This window comes from Cygnus atratus, chromosome 16 (genome assembly GCF_013377495.2).
Source record: "Cygnus atratus isolate AKBS03 ecotype Queensland, Australia chromosome 16, CAtr_DNAZoo_HiC_assembly, whole genome shotgun sequence".
NCBI lineage: Eukaryota > Metazoa > Chordata > Aves > Anseriformes > Anatidae > Cygnus > Cygnus atratus.
In genome coordinates this window covers 14,948,152-14,968,870 of record NC_066377.1, presented here as the reverse complement: position 1 = coordinate 14,968,870, position 20,719 = coordinate 14,948,152, and the positions used below count along the sequence as shown (strand labels likewise).

General features: G+C 46.4%; 2 protein-coding genes across 2 annotated transcripts; one reads left to right on the top strand and one right to left on the bottom strand.

The window, feature by feature from the left end:
• Positions 1-854: 854 nt before the first annotated feature.
• Positions 855-6,302, bottom strand: ROMO1 (reactive oxygen species modulator 1). The gene is made up of 3 exons (XM_035548267.1): positions 6,171-6,302; positions 2,842-2,972; positions 855-1,047 (listed from the first exon to the last, which is right to left on the bottom strand). The coding sequence occupies exons 2-3, from the start codon at positions 2,970-2,972 to the stop codon at positions 939-941; spliced, it is 240 nt and encodes a 79-aa protein (XP_035404160.1). The 5' UTR covers positions 6,171-6,302; the 3' UTR covers positions 855-938.
• On the top strand, positions 6,229-20,365 carry NFS1 (NFS1 cysteine desulfurase). Its single transcript, XM_035548266.2, has 13 exons — positions 6,229-6,377; positions 6,468-6,535; positions 7,090-7,206; positions 7,686-7,769; positions 9,247-9,399; positions 10,367-10,460; positions 12,940-13,074; positions 14,332-14,489; positions 16,023-16,128; positions 16,296-16,377; positions 17,748-17,831; positions 17,953-18,042; positions 19,589-20,365. Exons 1-13 carry the CDS (start codon positions 6,281-6,283, stop codon positions 19,650-19,652), a joined length of 1,332 nt encoding a protein of 443 aa, XP_035404159.1. The 5' UTR covers positions 6,229-6,280; the 3' UTR covers positions 19,653-20,365.
• Positions 20,366-20,719: the final 354 nt, after the last annotated feature.

Here is a 20,719-nt window from a genome sequence, read left to right as displayed (position 1 = left end):
GTGAGGCACCTTCCCTTTCTCAGGGAATGGAAAGTCACCTATGAGCTGGGTACAGGAGGCAGCAACAACTCACACTTGGGCCTTCAGCCCATACTGGGGGGTGAGAGCCGTGGAAGAGGCGGTATAGTCCAGGTGTGCTGTTCTGCGCTGACAACTTGCAGCCAGTACAGCTAGTCCTGAGGGGACAGCTTTGCGAAGATGTTGCTCAAGGTCTGACAGATTGGGTATCTCCCAGGGCTTGTGTCAAAGTCAGCTGTGTGACTTTCACAAAGTACCTTCAGTTGTTAGGTGACGGGAGCTTTTTGCCTGTTTGTACCAGTTTGTGATTTCCAGATCCAGTAGCAGGACTGTACCTGCAGCTGTTCCATGCTGTGCCTTGGCTTCTTCCAGCAATTCTGCGGCTTCAGGCTGGAAGGAGGAGTCTGAGCTATGGCAGTTTGCCCTCAGCAAGCTGCAGAAGGACTTGCTCAATACCCCTGCCAGGGGCTGGGTTTCATTGCTCTCTGTAAGGGAATTTGCCCCAGGACAAGGCTTGAGATGATCATGTTACCTGGAACACGGGCATAGGGTCAACTCCAACTATTTATGCAATAAGAGAAAATTTTGCAATAGGAGAAAAATCTGACAGTTGATCTGAATTAACCACAGAATAACTCCCCCAGACTGGGGAAGGCATAAATGAAATGGATCGGCGGCACATATGCGAGCTGCCCAAGCAGCAATTCTCATTGCCATGGACAATTGTCATGGGAGTAAGAGAAGTGAGGAAAGCAGAAATTCAGTAAAGAGCACATCTGCAGAAGGATGCTATGGCAAGGAGGATGGTGCTTCAAAATTTCATGAAGAGCACTCAATTCCAGGTATCTAAAGACTTTATTATGGTACAGAGGAGGAATGGCTGGACAGGGACACTTCAGGTTAAAAACCCAAGCTCCAGATTAGCAGCGGATTCCCATGCCTATAGCCATGAACGTCCCAAACGTCCCACCACTTTGCATCATTGTTTTGCCAACTCCACCCATCAGCTCTCGTCCTCTCATGCCAATCCTGAGATAAAGAAAAACACAACAATTATGTAAAAGCTGAAGCCTGACACATAACAGACATTAACAGCATAAATCCTCTGGGACAACCAGCTAACGGCTGCGTGAGAGCCCAAATCCAATACCTTATCTTCAGGCTAAATATAAAGCAATGCCCCCAGGCTCTGCCAGGAGACCAACTGCCTGACCCCCCACAAAGAAAACTGGAGAGGGTTTCTTTGGGCACTTCAGTGGCTCTTCCCAACACTCCTCGTGCATTTTCTGCAGTGGTACCAGCTTGATGCTGTACCTCCTGCCACGTCACCAGCAGAGTGATCAGCAGTGTTGTGCTGTGAACTACATCTGGGTCCCACTCGAGCCAAACCGTACAGGTATTTCCCCCCAGCTCCACCAACCACTTCCCTTCCCTGACTCCACATATGGGTGCACTTCCAGCTGTGGGACAAGTTGCAAAGAGTGCGTAGATATTGGGAACAAGGGGAGCAGGAGCAGCTTTGACTGCCAGCACTCCAAGCATACTTAATTTGGGGGAAAAAATGCTTGGTGCTGTCCAAATATTTGACTTGCTAGAGAATAAAGAGATCTTAACTGGTGTATCATCAGCCCCTCTAGCTTCAGTGGTGGTATTTTTAATACCATCGAACTATAAACCATTTTGTAAACTAACTTCCTACTTACCACTGACACAGTATTTTTAATGCAAGAGAAATTCAAAAGGCCTGGAAGTGTTCAGACACACTTCTGTTCTCCAGTTTACATTTACTTAAGGTTGGACCAATGCAAAAAAATAGTTTTTCTCAGGAAACTTCAGTAATATTTGGCTTGTAAGTGCTGCAGTGACTGTAGTGTGTAAGGAATTTCATGCATTCAATTTTTAAGACATGGAGATTTTCCCCAAAAACCAGTACAGTAGAAGTAATGTAGCTGTATCATTCAAGAATGACAGAACTGCCACTGCTGCTTCTTCCTACCTAAAATCTGTATTTTCTACTAGTGTTGTACCATGTACAAATATCTTCCAGTATCTGGGAAGGATCAGAACACTTTTTAAACCATATCAGATCAGGTTTTGTGCCTTTTCCTCCTTTTTAAGCTCACTACCGAATCATCAGCCATGTTTAATCACAGATTAAAAATCCTCAAGCACAAAGAGTTCTGCAAAATACTAAGGAACTTATTCCCTTTAATGGACGAAGCGTGCCAAAACCAGTCAGTGAGCAGCACAAGAGCGAACAGTGCAGTAGTGAGCATTTTGTGTCTCCATGCTGTTATGCTGGATAGTGAGGGGAAGGTGGACTATTGCACAACAGGGTTGTGCCAATGACAACCACCAGCTCTTGCAGTCATGACTCCAGGTAAATGCGTCTGTGCATGGGTGCAGGACGCCCAAACCAACACGGCACAGACACCTGAGAGCCTGCAGAGTTCCTCAGACAAGCCTGAGAGCTAAGACATGGCTACATGTGGATCTGCACTGAGAATTCATCCAGCTCCTCTTGGAGCAGCATTTTGACAGCCCAGCAGTGCTTCCCAAAACAACCTCCACCATGAGTGGCAGGGAAAGGCCTGCACAACTGTGATCCACTTGTACACAGTTCCGGGTGGTACCTGTCCATCCCAGACTTCTTCCATTTGAAGCAGGTGCTGAGAACACGCCAACTTTATCCACGGGCAAAGTTTCATCTGTGTGACAAATAAGAACCAGACCTGCGCCTCCCATCCTAGCCCAGAGCAGGACACATTTCTCCCTGGCTGTGGCTGTCGTGCCCTGTCCATGGGAGCCATTTCTGTGGCATACCTGAGGCAGGAAAACGTGCCAAACAGCGCTCCTGCTGCCATGCCCACGGCAAAGCCCATCATGAAACCCATCTTTACTCTGTCAAAGCAGCTGGGCTGTGATTGCCCGTACGGGCCCACGGTCACAGGCATCTAGAAAACAAAGCACACACACAAGAAAAAACACAGATGGATTTACTGCCATGCCCAACACACTTCTATAACCAAACTGGGCTGGAAAGCGGCAACTGTGAGGCCATGGAATCATAGAATGGCTCGGGTTGGAAGGGACCTTGAAGATCATCTAAATCCAGATGCCCTGCCATGGGCAGGGATGCCACCCACTAGATCAGGTTGGCCAAAGCCCAAACCAGCCTGGCCTTGAACTCCTCCAGGGATGGGGCATCCACAGCTTCTCTGGGCAGCCTGTGCCAGTGCCTCACCACCCTCTGAGTGTGAAGAATTTCCTCCTAACCGCTAATCTAAATCTCCCCTCTTTTAGTTTAAGATCATTCCCCCTTGTCCTATCATTATCTACCTAAGTAAAGACTCCTTCTCCATCTTTTTATAAGACCCCTTTAAGTACTAAAAGGTTGTGATTAGGTCTCCCTGGAGCCTTCTCTTATCCAGGCTGAACAGCCCCAGCTCTCTCAGCCTTCTTCATAGGAGAGGTGCTCCAGCCCTCTGATCATCTTTGTAGCCCTCCTCTGGACTCGCTCTAACAGGTCTATGTCTTTTTTTGTGCTGGGGGCCCCAGACCTGGACGCAGTACTCCAAGTGGGGCCTCAGAAGGGCAGAGCAAAGGGGCACAATCACCTCCCTCCACCTGCTGCCCACCCCTCTGTTGATGCAGCCCAGGATGCAGTTGGCCTTCTGCTGGCTCATGTCGAGCTTTTAGTCCACCAGAACCCCCAAGTCCCTCCCTGCAGGGCTGCTCTCTGCAAGTTCTTCTCCCAGCCTGTACTCATGTCTGGGATTGCCCTGACCCAGGTGCAGCACCGTGCACTTGGACTTGTTGAACCTGATGCGGTTCACGTGGGCCCCCTTCTCCAGCCCGCCCAGGTCCCTTTGAATGCCATCTCTTCCTTCTTTGGTACCAACCTCACCACTCAGCTTGGCGACATCTGCAAACTTGCTGAGCATGCACTCGGTCCCACTGTCTATGTCGTTGATAAAGATATTAAACAGCACCGGTCCGAGGGACAGACCCCTGAGGGACACCGCTCGTCACCAGCTTCCACCTGGACATGGAGCCATTGAGCACCGCTCTCTGGGTACGGCCTTCAAGCCAATTCCTTATCCACTGAATGGTCCACCCACCAAATCCACATCACTCCAATCTGGAGATCAGGATGTCACGTGGGACCGTGCCAAAGGCCTTACACAAGTCCAGGTAGATGACATTGGTTGGTCTTCCCTTGTCAACTGACTCAGCCACTCCATCCTAGAAGGCCACCAGATTGGTCAGACACAATTTGCCCTTGGTGAAGCTGTGCTGGCTGTCTCAGAACACCTCCTTGTCCTGCGTGTGCCTTGACATTGCTTCCAGGAGGATCTGTTCCACGATCTTCCCAGGCACAGAGGTGAGGCTCACTGGTCTGTAGTTCCCCAGGTCTTCCTTTCTACTCTTTTTTAAAATGGGAGTGATGTTTCCCTTTTTTTCAGTTACTGGGGACTTCACTTGAATGCCATGATTTTTCAGATATGATGGAGAGAGACTTGGTTGCTATATCAGCCAGTTCCCTCAGGACCCTGGGATGCATGTCATCAGGCCCCATAGACTTGTAGTTGTTAAATTGCATCAGGAGGTCCCGAACTTGCTCTTCGCTTACAGCGCGAGGGACTCTGCTCCCCCAGCCCCCACCTAGAGGTTTGGGGACTTGAGTGATGTGGGAAGCCTGACCACCAGTGAAGACCAAGGCAAAGAAGTTGTTAAGTACCTCTGCCTTCTCCTCATCTGTTATTACCTGCCCTCTATCTTCATTTGTCAGAAGCGCTACACTCTCCCTACTCTTTCCTTTGCAGCCAATGTACTCGTAGAACCCCTTCTTGTTACTCTTTGCATCCCTCGCCAAGTTTAGTTCTGTCAGTGCCTTGGCTTTCCCGATCCTGCCCCTGCACATCTGGACAGCGTTTCTGTACTCTTCCCAGATCCGTGAGTTTCAGAGCCTTGCCTAATGACAGCATCATCGGCCTTGCAGGCACTCCAGCTGCTTTCCTCACCCACCCAGCAGTACTCCACAGGGGACCTCGGCCCCGCTGGGCCCCAGCAGCTCCCAGAGGGCGGCCGCGAGGCTGCCCGGCCAGTCAGGCAGCAGCCATGGAGCCGATCGACCCTGCAGGTGTACTGGGTCCGGCTGGGATGTTAACTTTCCCTGCAGCAGCCCACACAGTGCTGTGCTCTGCACTTGTAGCTGGAACAGCCCTGGTATCACCCCAGTGTTGTGTCTGCTGCTGAGCAGTGCTGGCACCGCATGAGGACTCCCGCTAACCCCCAGAGCCAGCGGGCTGGGGGTGGGCAAGGTGAGGAAGGAACGTCACCAGGGCAGCTGGCCTAAACCAACCAAAGGGACATTCCATGCCATATGGGGTCACACTCAGCAATAAAAGGTGGAAAAAGGAAGAAGAGGGCAGGGGTGGGCTCCTGTTGTGAAAATGTCTGTCCTCCCAAACAATGGCTACGTGCATTGAGGCCCTGCTGCAAGGATTTGGTCAAGCATCGCTCGTTGGTGGGAAGTAGAGAGGAATTTCTTTCCTCTGCACTTCCACACGGCCTTTGCTTGTTTTTTATTTTTTCTTTCTTTTTTCCCTTTAGTTATTTAATTATTAATAGATTTTCCTTAATAATTATTTTTCCTTTAATTCAATTATCCTTATCTCAACCCGTGAGTTGTTTCTTTCCTTTTCTTCTTCCTCTCCTTCTGAGGAGGGGGAGTGAGGGAGTTGTGGCGGAGCTCAGCTGCCCAGCACGGGAAAACCACCCCAGCAGGACGCTCTGGGGCGCCGCAGGGAACTGACTGAACCACAAGCGCTGGGATTCTTCTTTGTTTCCCCGCACGCTTTCCCTCCCTTTTCGAGATTTTGTGAATCTTCTGCTCACCCAGCCCCGTTCCTCTGGGAGCCCCCGTGAGCGTTCGCGCTCCGGGGAACCGCCGGGCGAGCGGCAGCCCCGCGCCCCGCTCCCCGGGCGGGACAGCTCCTGCCGCCCGCCCGGCCCGGCCCGGCCCCGCCTCGCCCCCCACCCCCGGGCCGAGACCGGCCGGGGCCGCGCCCCCGCCCGCGCCGCAGTCACCTCACGGCGCCGGCGGGCCCGACCCCGGCCCCCGCGGCCCTGCCCGGCCCTGCCCGTACCTCGCCGCCGCCGCCCGCTCCGCTCTCCGCTTCCGTCGCTGCCGGGACGTGGGCGGAAGGGGCGGGCGGCGCCGCGGGGCACGGCGCAGCCCGGCCCGGAGTCCACGGCCATGCTGCTCTGGCGGCGACTGGCGGCTCTGCGGGCGGTCCCCGGCCCCCGGCGGCTCTCGGTGGCGGCGCCGCGGCCGGGACCGGGACCGGGAGCGGGTAAGGCCGAGGCCGCGGGGGGGAGGGCGGGGCGCGGGCCCGTTCCCGGCGCCTGACGGCGGCCCCCGCCTCTCCCCTCCTCCTCCCCAGGGTCAAGCGGCGATGGCGACGGCGCCCTGCGGCCGCTGTACATGGACGTCCAGGCAACCACCCCGCTGGTGCGTGCTCGGGCCCTGGCGCTCCGGCTTGCGAGGCCGGCCCCGTCCTCCTCCCCCCGAACCGCCGTCCCCTCCCCGTCCCGGCTTTCCTCCCTGGCTTAGTGCTCTCCCTGCGCTTTTTGCTGCTGGCTGTCGGTAAAAATCGGCGCCGCTTCAGGCTCGCTGCAGCCCGGGCGGGTTCAGCCGGGGCGCCGCAGCCCTCCCTCGGCTCCGGGCCACGCACCGGGGGGCAGCGAGGAACCGGCCGCGGCCCGTGCCGTGGTTGTTCTAATCCTTTTTAACGCCTTCTGCTTCTTCTCAGAAATCCCCCTTCTTCTGTCATTACCTGGGTGCAGATCAAGGTTACGTGCAAGAGTACTGAGCATAAGTGCAGGAGGGTACTTGTATTTGCCGCAGGATGTCTTGTGTATAACGCGTGGTAACCGTGAGATTTCGGGATCTAGCCTGAGATAAAGCCAGATAGCGTGTTTAGGGCAGGAGGGAGGGTGTGCCTGCAGAGGGGAAAGAAATGTGTTTGCTCCTTGGTCCTGAGCTGGGCGGTTTGTGTCCTGCAGGATCCCAGGGTCCTGGACAGCATGCTGCCGTACCTGACAGCCTACTACGGCAACCCCCACTCCCGGACCCACGCCTACGGCTGGGAGAGCGAGGCCGCCGTGGAGAAAGCCAGGCGGGTGAGTCGTGGCCCTCCACGCAGCAGGGTGGTGTTCGAAACGAAAAGTAGTGATATTAGGGTAATTTGAACTGGCAGAAAGCAATACCTCAGCAAAGATGCCTCAGAATTTCGGGTTTCCTGAGGGTCATGAGTGTGCTGCTGCAGTAAGTGGACTAATTTCCTCATTCTCCTGGTCTTTGATATGTGTCTTTGTTGTTTATTTTGGAAGCAATGTGTACTGTTTCTTTGTGTACTTAATTTTTACGTTCATTTATGACAGACTAATGCTTAATACCATTGCTAGTAATGATTATGAGCTTCTCGTGTATTTTGTATTAATGGAGATTATTGTATCTGTAGCATAACTTTGTTAGATGCTAGTTGTGACCCTTCTGAGGCTCTAAAGTGTGTTCTTGAAAACATTTTGACTGTGTTGTGGTATGGTGAATTCGTTGAGTTTTATAATAACAAATCAAATTTGCATGTCTTTTTCAACAGCAAGTTGCGGATTTAATAGGAGCTGATTCAAGAGAAATTATCTTTACTAGTGGTGCTACAGAATCAAATAACATGGCAATTAAGGTAAACGGTTTATGCTGATACATATTTTGTTAAAACTATACTGTTAAGAACTGTGCACATCTTTCAACAAATTAAACCAGTCCTCTTCAATGTTTTCTTAAACTATTTGGATGAAGGACTTGAAGGTTTTTTGAGCAAGTTTGCAGATGATACCAAATTGAGTGGAGCTGTTGACTCCATCTAGGGTGGTGAGACCTTGCACAGAGATCTGGACCAATTAGAGAGCTGAGCAATCACCAACAGTATGAAGTTTAACAAGAGCAAGTGCCGGATTCTGCACCTGGGAAGGGGCAACCCTGGCTATATGTACAAATTGGGGGACGAGATGCTGGAGAGCAGCCGCGCAGAAAGGGACCTGGGGGTTGTGGTCGACAGCAAGCTGAACATGAGTCAGCAGTGTGCCCTGGCAGCCAGGAGGGCCAACCGTATCCTGGCATGCATCAAGCACAGCATTGTTAGTCGATAGTGGGAGGTGATTGTCCCGCTCTGCTCTGCGCTGGTGTGGCCTCACCTCGAGTACTGTGTGCAGTTTTGGGTGCCACAGTGTAAGAAAGATTTAAAACTGTCAGAGAGTGTCCAAAGGAGGGCTACAAAGATGGTGAAGGGTGTAGAGGGCAAGACGTATGAGGAGCAGCTGAGGCCCCTTGGTTTGTTCAGCCCAGAGAGGAGGAGGCTGCAGTTTCCTCCCAAGGGGAGCGGAGGGGCAGGCGCTGAGCTCTGCTCCCTGGGGACGGCGACAGGACCCAAGAGAGCAGCATGGAGCTGCAACAGGGGAGGGTCAGGCTGTACCCAGGACATGGTTTTGAGGACAGCATATAATACTCAATGTTTTGGTTTCTTCTTGGGGTTAGGGGCTGTTCTGTGGTGAAAAAGCACCTCAGTGTTCCACCATTGGCCTGATGATTCCCTAAAATTCTTTGGGTTTAGTTTTCCTTTGTGATGCTGATTTAAAATGCATTTCCATTGAGTCTGAACAAAATTAGTTTGTGTGGCTTTTTTTTTTATTTGATTTTATTTTACATGGAGGTAAAACATATGCTTAACTTCTGTGCACCAAGTACAGTTCTTCTGTTTACATAATTTAAATCTTTACAACAAAACAGTGGTGGTGATTGCAAACTTTTCTTTGCTAAGACTAGTTTGTGTTTTAACCTTTAATCTAGAGTCTGTGGTTGTTCAGACGTCTCATGTATGACTCATAACAAGTTTCTGAAAAGTGCTTCTGTTAACAAGCAATGTCTAGAATTTATATCTATTAACATTTTCACAGGCTTTTTTTTGAAGTGAGATGCTTTTGTGCAGCGAGTACTCATGGAAGCATCTAGCATGAATTACAGCTCGGTGCATTTCACAGTGAAGATTGCATTATTTTTATAATATCTAAATAGTAATTTCTTGGTTTTGTGCATTTTATATAAACCTTGCTCTCTTTGGTGTAGTAACAGCAAATTTCTTGTTCGTGTATTGTGCCTGACAGGGTGTTGCAAGATTCTATAAATCCAGAAATAAGCACATCATTACTACGCAAACAGAGCACAAGTGTGTGTTGGATTCTTGCCGCTCCTTAGAGGCAGAAGGTTTTCGTGTCACGTATCTCCCTGTTCAAAAAAATGGCCTGATAGATTTGAAGGTAGGTTATTTACTGACAGATGGTGAAAATAGAAGAGCTTTTTGCTTCAAACTGGTGCTGAAGAAGGCCTTGTGTCCCCTTAATAATAAAGAGAGAAAGGATGATAAATACCACACCGTAGAAGGAGAGTCACAGTCAAATGTGTGATGGCTGTAGCAGGATTTTCTGTTCTGTTGTGTGCTCTAGATGTTTCTCAACCAGAGTCCATCCCTCATCCCAACCTGCTGGCAGTTGTGTCCATGTAGGAAGAACTGTCACATACCCTATGGAGAGCCTGTGGGTGGCTGTTGTAGAGTGGGCTTTGATAAAAGAGTTAGTGGTGAAATTTCGTGACCTGAGCTGCTCAAGGCATCAGACACAATGAGTGCGATGCTCCCTTCTGGTTTCTGTCCATCAATTGACCCTTCTGGGCGTAAGAGCTGCAGTCCTGGGATTTAGAAGTGTGTATGCTTATTTCATCAGTTGGGTCCTGTAATCAGGCTGGCAGGCACAGAAGTGTTAATTAAGTTCTGTAAGAACTTTGCTGGTAGACTCCTCCTTTGTGTGATGCTTTTGTGTATATGGTACAGTTCCTTTGTAGTCAGCCTTACTTTGTCTAGATGTGGGTTAAGATGGCTTGTGGGTGTTTAATTCTTTTAAAAAAGTAGAATAAAGAGGACACGTAGCAAAAATCTTTGCTGACTTGATCGTGTCAGGCGGCTCTGTGCATACCACGGTTAGGATATGCAGAAATGCAGTTGGTCACGCTGCTCTTCCTGCAAGCATTCCATGTTCGTGTGGATTAGTCGAACACGTTTGACAGTCACCAGGACTGTTCGTCAGACTGTTCGTCAGAAGCCACAGGGATTGTTGACTGTGTGCTAGTTAGGGGGCTGGTTAAGACTTGCTAGCAAAAGGGATGTGTGCTTCAAGAATCTTTTGCTTCTGCTTTTAGTCATAGCTTCTGTCTGCTTGAATATTTCATCAGGAGTTGGAGGCTGCATTCCAGCCAGACACGAGTTTGGTTTCTGTAATGACTGTCAATAATGAAATAGGAGTGAAGCAGCCAATTCATGACATTGGTAAGTAGATGCTTGCTTCCAGAGGATAGCTAATGGCATTTCTGCTTCATTTTACTTATTTTTTTCACAGAAAAATGCTACAGAGTCACACTGATGTAAAATGTTAGATGTAATATAGTTAAGCATTAAATAATATGCTGTTCCAAATAAATATTTTAAAAAGGGAATGAGTATAAAATTCAGTAATGATTATAGCCTTGTAATAGAGTGGCCGCGTTGTTTCTAGTGTTGTTCTGAATCGTACAATGGAAGAAAAAATAGCTGCCCAGAATAACCCCTTGCCCAGTAATAACTGCAGAATCCAAGACCATTTGAGGCTGGCAGGGACTGTTGGAGGTAAGGAGGTGCCAGCCCTGCTCCAGCAGGGCCACCCAGAGCAGGTCACCCAGAACCATGTCCAGGCAGCCATTGAACTTCTCCAAGGATGGAGACTTCACAGCCTCTCTGGGCAACCTGTTCTGTTGCCAGATTGGGTTTATGTGCAATAATGCTTTATTTGGCACCTTAAGTGTTAGGAGAAATGTGCAGAATTTGGGGGGAGGTGAGGGTGTGCACCACACTTAGGCACTCCTGCTCACACTCTCCAGTAGTGCCTTATACAGTCCTGAGCAGGCTTACAGGTCTAAAGACCACTGAAGAGGCCAATTTCTGGAGCAGGAGGCAGGGAGAGGTTGATCCAGGCTGTGGGCAGGCGGATGGAGGGACAGAGCCCCAGAGCATTTTGGGAGAGCTGGAGAAGCAGGGTCTTTGGGGCAGGCAGGGTGAGCAGGTGGCCCCCATGCACGATCAGATCAGTCATGATCATGATCATTCATGATCAGAGGGCCGGGAGCGCCTCTCTTATGAAGAAAGAGCTGGGGATGTTCAGCCTGGAGAAGAGAAGGCTCAGTGGAGACCTCATTGTGACCTTTCAATATCTAAAGGGTTCTTATATAAAGGATGGAGAGGGAGTCTTTACTCATGTAGATAACGATAGGACAAGGGGGAATGGTTTCAAACTGAAAGAGGGGAGATTTAGATTGGATGTTAGGAAGGGAAGAAATTCTTTACTCAGAGGGTGGTGAGGCATGGGAACAGGTTGCCCAGAGAGGTTGTGGGTGCCCCATCCCTGGAGGTGTTCAAGGCCAGCCTGGATGGGGCCCTGAGCAACCTGATCTAGTGGGTGGCATCCCTGGCTATCGCGAGGAGTTGGAACTAGATGATCTTTAAGGTCCCTTCCAACCCAAGCTATTCTATGATTCTATGCAGCTCCCAGGATCCCACTCTGATTTTGTGATAACAGCTTCTGTGACAGTGACCCCAAAACATCCTCCCCGCTCCATATTAAAGATGTCCTTTTATAAGATGTTTGAGTTTGTAGGCAGTTTTTAGGCCTTGGTGCCTGCCCTGCGTGATTCTGGCAGGTGTTGTTTTGCCAGGCTGTGGCAGCTGCCCTGTTGTGCAGCTGTCTTTCCTCTTGCTTAACTGCTGCCTGTTTTTTTTTTCCCCTCTTTAACCTTTATTGTGCTCAAGGCAGCATTTTCCCAGTCTTCAAGGTTATATTTCTTCACTATAGACAAGTAATTGACCATCAGTGAACTGTTTATAGCTTTGAGGACTCTATTTTCGTTCTGTGCCTGTGCTCTCAAGGCCGTTACAGTTGTCCCACATTCAAATGTTAGCGTTCTGATAATGCGTTGATAACAAGTTGAGTAGGCCAGGACTGGGGCCTTGCAGAGTAAGCCTCATGAAGGTTGTGGCCTCATATTAGCAGTAGTAATGCTGTTCTTGCTGGACCGCAGGCGGACAAATCTGTTGTGCAGAGAAGTCTGGAATGCATCTGTGCGAAGTATTGAGTCTGTGGAAGATGAGTTACGAGTTTTTTGATGACAAGAATAGAGAATATTTAAGTTCACTGCCTGTGAACATTACATAATTTTGTCCCTTAGTGTATTAACAGGCTTGAGTCAGTTCAGATGTGGGACATCAGCATGTGTTCTGAGAATGGTTTTGGAGCTGAGTATTGTAAAACTTGGAAAATAGAGCAAATGGCATAAAAACACTTGGCAAGAATGAGCATGAAAGTAAGGCTAGCTTGTACTGGACTGACATTGAGAAGAAAAAGAATCAAGGTGAAAATTTTAATTTTGTCCAGCTGTGGAGTCATCTGGGGAAACTTGGTTGTCCTGTTTGGCCATTTATACTTGAACAGGGCTGTGCTTTGATAGGTGTGGGTTTGGAAACAATCCCACTTCTCAGAAGACCTTTTAACTATTCAACTGAAGAAATTCACTGTAGTGTTACCTGCTGACCTACCTAAAACTGTGCCTAGCTAGAACGGCTTGACGTACTGTAAAAGAGATGTGAAATACACATTTCTTCCTTTGTCACCTCAGAATTAGTCCATGCTATAAACTGATGCTTTATTGGAGCTATTGGAATCATAACAATTAGATGAGATGATGCGTTTTTCTTTCTTAATTTTGTGTTTTTATTACAGGTGAGATCTGCCGTGCACGTAAGGTTTTCTTCCACACAGATGCTGCACAAGCAATTGGTAAAATTCCTATGGATGTGAACGACATGAAAATTGATCTAATGAGCATCAGTGGCCATAAAATTTATGGGCCCAAAGGTATTTATTGAAGCGCTTTTCTAAAGAATTGTAGTTCTCACGCTTGCCTTAGAAGGTAACTACATAGGGTATACACTCAAGCCTGTCTGTCACAGTGACTGTTGCTACTTAAACTGTAGAAAATTGTTCAGAACGGGTAGTGGACTGACTTTGGAGTAGTTCAGGCAGTGCTGTAAGGCTGACAGCTGTGTTAAGTGGATCTCATGCTTATGGGTTGTGAGGTGGCTTTGTTGAAAGAAGAAATGGTGTCTTATAATGATGGCAGCATTAGGATGAGTGGCTCTTCGGAAGTCATCTGCATGGTGTGAACCAGCTTTGATACTGCAATGGTTGAAATGAAATCACAGTGCTGTAGGACTACGTTTAAATCCAAGTGTAACTTGCAACATGGAGATCAAAAGATTAAGTGGAAAGTTTAAATTCTTGGTGATTTTGGTCATCTTCTATTCTGAATTGCTTCTTCCTACCCATCCCCTTTCGTGCACCTTCCCTGCAGAATGGGGTTTAAAATCCAGCTACGAGTTTTGTATCTGACTCAAATACTAGAAGTTTAGCTATTATCACCATTGCAGTCCATTTAGTTTATAACACTTAATGTAGAAAGACAGAAATCAGCTTTGCTGTGTTCTATGTGCTATTCAGAAACAAAAGGCAAAATGATTTCTTATTTTTTCAATATGTAGAGCTGAAGACATAACTCTGGACAAGCATTATGTTGTCAAACACTAACTTTGGACAGGTGACAGACACAAATTTTCCCAACTTCTTATGACCAGAAGTTGCAACCATTCTTCCTGTGGTGACAGTCACTGGTTAGATATATGCCAAAGAACATGAAGGCATGGAAATTGAGTTTCTTGGTGAGGAGACTGGAGGGTTAAATTAGGTGGCTGTAAAAACTGCCTCATCCAATCTGCCCGTTGGAGATCAGTGCCACTGATAAACATACAGACTGGGGGGCTAGAGGCTGGAGTACCAAGTCTTTAGGTGGCTCAAGTATGCTGGGAGAAACTGAACTTCTCCCATGTCTGAAGCTCTGGGAGCCTGACTTACTAGGAACATGAATGGTGGGAACAAACCTCATTTTCTAGAAAATACCATGCTTCTGTATGCATTCACTACTTTTTTCTCCAGTGAGGTGTCCAGATACATGTTTGCTGTGGAAACAAGGAATGTTTCCAAATCTTGAGTCCCTTTTCATAATTCCAGAACTGTGCATGTATACCGCATAAATCCAACTGCTTTCCTTGTTTGAAGGGGTCGGTGCTGTCTATGTTCGCCGTCGACCGCGCGTGAGACTAGAACCCCTGCAGAGTGGGGGAGGCCAGGAGAGAGGACTGCGATCTGGGACTGTGCCCACTCCGTTAGCAGTGGGCCTTGGGGCAGCGTGTGAAGTGGCACAGCAAGAGATGGAGGTACGTGGGAGAGCATGTTTGACCTGGATGACAGAAAATAATGTAACAGCGCCAGCTGGATCTTAGGTTCCTTAGGTCTTTTTGTGTCCTTCTGTGTGAACTAAATTTGATTATCTTATTATAACATTAAGTAAAAGTTTTGGGATCTTCAGGTGTAACTGGAAGTTGATTTTCAGCTTTCTTAAATTCCTTTTTTCTTGAAGTGGTTTGAATCTTGTTTTACAACAGATTTATAGTCGGCCGTTTTAGTGAAATACAGCTTTAAGTGCTTGCGCTTGTCTGTCTGTCCTGCCCCAATGTATTAGCAGCCTCTCTGAAGCTGAGCAAATCATGCTTATGTAACGTAAATTGAAACAATGAGATTTTCTAATCCACTATTCCAGTGCATTATCTATTGGACTGGATGATCTTTAAAGGTCCCTTCCAATCCAAACCATTCTATGATTTTGTGATTCTGTTAGATGTATGTATGTTCAAGTTTACTGCAGCTTTGCAACTAGTAATGTTATGGTGTTTTCTTGGTCAGTAAGGTTTATTTGCTAGACCTGGTGTTTAAGGCTCTGCATGCTGCTGTACCTGTTTATGCACCAATGCGTTCCTCACAGCTGGAACGTAAAAAACATTTAAATACTGCCAGTGGGATACATAGGCCAGGATATCTGTACAAATCAACTGGAGGTTTTTCCTGGGAGACAGGCAGAGATCTTCTATCTGAGCTGTGTGGTTATGGAAGTCTTGTTGCTGGTGGGAGAGCTCACAGAGTCTGATTTTTTTTGAATTCTACAGGAGCCTCAGATCTAGAATCTTTTTCTAGTCTCTAAGAATTTTGACATTAAAAAAAAAAAAAAAGTCATATTTGAGAATGCCTTGTTTCTTTTTAAAGCTTTTTTGAGAATGTGACCAGGCAATTATAAATAAATATGAATTGCATGTGTGTGTCTGACCATTTCTGTACCCTAGAGCTGATACCATACCTTACTGCTTTTTTCGTGTAAGTGACCTTGGTCTTTAGTCTAGAATGAGGTTATGCTCGTGGGCAGTTCTCATTTAGGAGGTTATGTGTTGTAAAGTCACATTATGGTTGAGTTCACAGTAATATGCGAGTGTGTGTTTTTATGTAATGCAGTTTGAGAGCTTCTAAGAAAGTAAGAGACACTTCTACCATAGTAGATGCCCTTTCTTGTGTTGCAAAATAAGTCATTTTTTGTATTGCCTAACTTGTCTTTAAGCACAAATAGCTTGGCGTGTTTACAAAAGACAATTTGACAGTTTGTATATATAGATCTTTCTGAATGATTTTTAATGTTTTTGAAGACTGAACTAGTTAGGACCAAACTGGTAATATTCTCTTTTAAACAGTCTCTAGAGTACTCAAAGCTTTAAGTTTCAAATGTGTTCTTTCCCCAGTCTAACCAAATGCAGCTACTTCCGTCTACTCATGGCTGCTCATGAGCAGTTTGAGTGAGCTCAGACATGCTAGAATTAGTGATCTGTTGATTTTTTTTTTCCTCTCTTTTCTGGTTTCTTTGTTAGTATGACCATAAGCGAATCTCACAATTGGCAGAGCGACTGGTTACAAAAATAATGAGTGAAGTTCCTGATGTGGTTATGAATGGAGATAGAGAACATCGTTATCCAGGTAACATTAGCAGAATCCTGACCCTATTAGCTGGCTCCTTGTTGTTAACGTCCATGCCTGAATAATGGAGATTAGCCACATGCTGTGCAAGTACTGCCATGTGGATTTGCTCTAGATTTCTGTTGCTGGGAATTCTCTTTTTTTCTATTTCATTTATTTTTATGTAGGGTGCATCAATTTATCTTTTGCATATGTGGAAGGGGAGAGTCTTCTGATGGCTCTGAAAGATGTGGCTCTATCTTCAGGAAGGTAGGTGGAATATGTAGGAAGGAGAGCAGTATCTTGTAGAGAAAGTAATGTCTGCTAATAAAGTTACTAATAAGGAGTGGTCTCCACTGTGCCCTGTACTTTCTTGTTTGGTTGATGAGTCAGCCTGGCATTGACTGCATTCTGAGATGGTGTTTCTCTTAAGTGGCACATAGCAAAGGAAGGTCAAATGTATTCATCCTGAAAGCAAAAAAGCAGAAATTGCTATCTGCCAGCTTTGCAGATTTCTTAACTGTGGTCTGAGCAGCCTTGACTCGTAGCTGCCAGTGACACTTTCATTCCAAAGGCTACCATCATTTGATCCTCTATAGCTTCTGTCCTTCAGCAGGATTTCACACAAGTGAAGTTTTCACATAACTAGAATCTAGTGAGTCTGGACACATATCTGAATTAAACTAGTTAATAGTGCCAATGTTTAATGCAAAAGTAGAAAGAAAATTCAATACATTCCTACAGAGCTGTGTTGACTCTACAAGAATGACCAATGACATTTCTGTTACTAAGACCATCTTCATGCTTATGATGAAGTTAATGAAGTGTAAAGATGCCCTCCTTTCCTCACCTTTGAGAACAAAGCAGTTAGAAATGCATATCTTAATTAGAAATGTGTTGGCACTATGAACAGAGAGAACAAGTTTTCACATGACTGTGAAGCCCAACGCTTCTGTCATGTTAAATCTCTTCTGAGGCTCTGCTTCATGCACATTTTTAAGCAGTCCTATGGTTTGTGCTGCACGTTGCTGCCTGTGAAAATTGAGTAACAACATGTAACAACATGCAGTTTTTCCTACTGCTTTGAGATGGAAGTTTTGTCTCCTGACTTTATGTAGCTAGATCGTCTTGTTCTGTATTCCTCTGTGCACTGTTTTCATTGACAGCAATACAAATCAGGTAGCAATTTATGAAGCCTTTTTTTCTTTTTTAATGTGCCCGTTTATAGGTTATCGTCTCTGGCTATTTCTGCCTTGGCTCTTGTTTTCTTTTCACAGCCTCCACTTCAGCTACCTCAGTCTGCAATGCTACTGCTTCTGTTTGGCATTGTATTAATTCTTAGAACATTATCTATGCTCTCTCTTCTTTCCTCATGTTTCTAACTTATTACCCTCATTCCCTTCGAATGCATTCCCCTTCTGTACTTTTTCCTTAGCAGCAGAAATACTACTCTTCTTGCCCCTGTTTCCTCATGTTCAATAGTAGTTTCCAAAAGGCTGAGGAACCTGCTATAGGTTATTGTAAAGATTCACAGTAATATTGAATGTCTGTAAATGACGTGTTCTTTGTTGGAGATTAGTGAAATGTAGTATCCGCACGTGAATAGAAGCGTGAAATTGGCCTTTCTTCCCTTTCCTTAGTGCTTGCACATCAGCTTCTCTGGAGCCTTCCTATGTTTTGCGGGCAATTGGAACAGATGAAGACTTGGCTCACTCCTCTATAAGGTGTGTGGAGTGGTTTTCCCCGTTGCTTCCAAATATGCTTCTTTTCTGCTGAAAGTAGGCGGTGGTTTTGTTTCACCCATCTGTAGGCACACTATTCCAGTTCTTAATGTTTTTCTTTTAGATTTGGCATTGGTCGTTTCACTACTGAAGAAGAAGTAGATTATACAGTGCAGAAGTGCATCCAGCACGTTAAGAGGCTTAGGGAAATGAGGTGAGCCATCTTCTTATTGAACTTAAAGATTTTGTAGGTATGATAATCATTTGAGAAATTGGATTTAGTTGAAAGTAATTGTTTATTTTAAAAATCTGTCAGTGTCCCTGTATATAAGCAAGTAGTATTGTTGGAGTACGTAGTGGGCCAGATCTTAACAGTAGCAAAAAAATTTTTAAGCAAACAAATGTTTTAACAATTTTTCTCCCAGATCCTGCCATTGTCAAGGAAATAGGGTGAGTAGGGCAAGCACATAGGGTGGTACCTAGAATTTTCTAAGCTAGAGATGGTATTACTGTGTTTATGTATTTTGTTTTATTTTGGGGACACTGAAATATTCCTGATTTATCTGGCCATTATCAAATATGAGTCTCTAGGAAGCACATGTACTTTATGCCTAAAATGCAGGAAATGAGCTGAGGCACCTGCCCTCTTCCCTTTTGTATTTTGTCCAAGGGCAGCACAGGGGATTGCTCATGTGAAGCTCACTGACCTCCAGAAGGGGAAGATAGATAAATAGATAGATATCTCTTAATTTTTGTGTAGTTGATGAAATTGCCTGTTTCGTTACTTACACACCCTCAGTAAGTTTGCAGACGACACCAAGTTAGGTGCGTGCGTCGATCTGCTTGAGGGTAGGAAGGCTCTGCAGGAGGATCTGGATAGGCTGGACCGATGGGCTGAGGCCAACTGTATGAAGTTCAACAAGGCCAAGTGCCGGGTCCTGCGCCTGGGGCACAACAACCCCAAGCAGCGCTACAGGCTGGGAGATGAGTGGTTGGAAAGCTGCCTGGCAGAGAAGGACCTGGGAGTATTGGTTGATAGTCGGCTGAATATGAGCCAGCAGTGTGCTCAGGTGGCCAAGAAGGCCAACAGCATCCTGGCCTGTATAAGAAGCAGTGTGGCCAGCAGGGCTAGGGAAGTGATTGTCCCCCTGTACTCGGCTCTGGTGAGGCCGCACCTCGAGTACTGTGTTCAGGTTTGGGCCTCTCACTACAAGAAGGGCATGGAGGTGCTCGAGCAAGTCCAGAGAAGGGCGATGAAGCTGGTGAGGGGTCTGGAGAGCAAGTCTTATGAGGAACGGCTGAGGGAGCTGGGGTTGTTCAGCCTGGAGAAGAGGAGGCTCAGGGGCGACCTTATCGCACTCTGTAGGTACCTTAAAGGAGGCTGTAGCGAGGTGGGGGTTGGTCTGTTCTCCCACGTGCCTGGTGACAGGATGAGGGGGAATGGGCTAAAGTTGCGCCAGGGGAGGTTTAGGTTGGATATTAGGAAGAACTTCTTTACCGAAAGGGTTGTCAGGCATTGGGATGGGCTGCCCAGGGAAGTGGTTGAGTCACCATCCCTGGAGGTCTTTGAGAGACGTTTAGATATAGAGCTTAGTGATATGGTTTAGTGGTTGACTTCTTAGTGTTAGGTCAGAGGTTGGACTAGGTGATCTTGGAGGTCTCTTCCAACCTGGATGATTCTGTGATTCTGTTATTGTTTTTGATGTTGTCATCCAGTGAATTTTAGATTTAGATAACATTCATTTTTCTCTTCTTTACAGTCCTCTCTGGGAAATGGTGCAGGATGGAATTGACCTCAAAAGCATTAAATGGACTCAGCACTGAGAAAACAAGCTTTATCCATGGACTAGACGGATGTGGATTAAAATGCATTTTCTGTACATTCCTGAACAAAAATCATGCAGCACTTTTCTGTTTTTCTTGTCACTTGCAATTTAGTTGGAAAACTATCTTTTCTGGTAACAGTCTTAAAAAGCCAAAATGAAACAAGTCTTTATTCTGGAGAAAGGCAGGATGATATCAAACCCATTACATTTATATTTACCCACAGAAATTTATGCTGGGACATAATTTATTTCGAAATGTATTTCTTAATGTGAAAAATGAGATCAGCTTGTTACTCCTGTGTTTGTGGAATCCTGGTGAGAGGTTCCTTCTCAAGCATCCTGTATAGCTGTTCTGCTTGCAGTACAGACCTGTTGGCAGGCCTCCAGTTCGTTTTGTTTGAGGCGAGTACCCCTGCAACTGCAGATGTTTTTGTGCTGCTTAAATATTTAGTGAAATTCTCACACAGTAAGAAGTTCAGCATTTCTAGAGGAAGAGGATGCCTCAGTGTGGCTATGTGCCTTCACAGTTAAGTTGTATGTGGAGTTAAGAATTTTTTTACAAAAAAAAAGTGTTTTGCTATTTTCCATGATTCTTTTTTTTTTTTTTTTTTGGAGGGGGGAGGTGGGTGATGCTTGCATAGGCCGATGTGCATTAATCCAAAACGTTTTTCAGTGTTACAGAACTTAAAATACAATGATGATGCACTTTGCTATCCCTTCCACTGTGTTTTTTTCCATGCATTTTTTATATAAAAAGGAAAGCCTGAATGACCGTGAGAGGGGAATATGCAGAATATGTCAGCTTCAGTTGCAATACCAGTTTCGTTGGAACTGTGGTGGTGGTGGTGGGGAAGCACATGAAGTGCAGTGTTTGCTGGGTTTGTTTGTTTGGTGTTTTTTTTTTTCATTTGTAGTGAGTCCTTTGCCATTACTTTGCTTATGGACTCTTGGCTTCTGTCGCTTTTGGGAGCCTTGCTCAGTTGAGCCTGGGTGTTTTGTCTTTAGATAAGAACATGTGGTTCTGGATTTCTCTTTGCATGCTAGAGTTTACTTCTGTCCTATTTG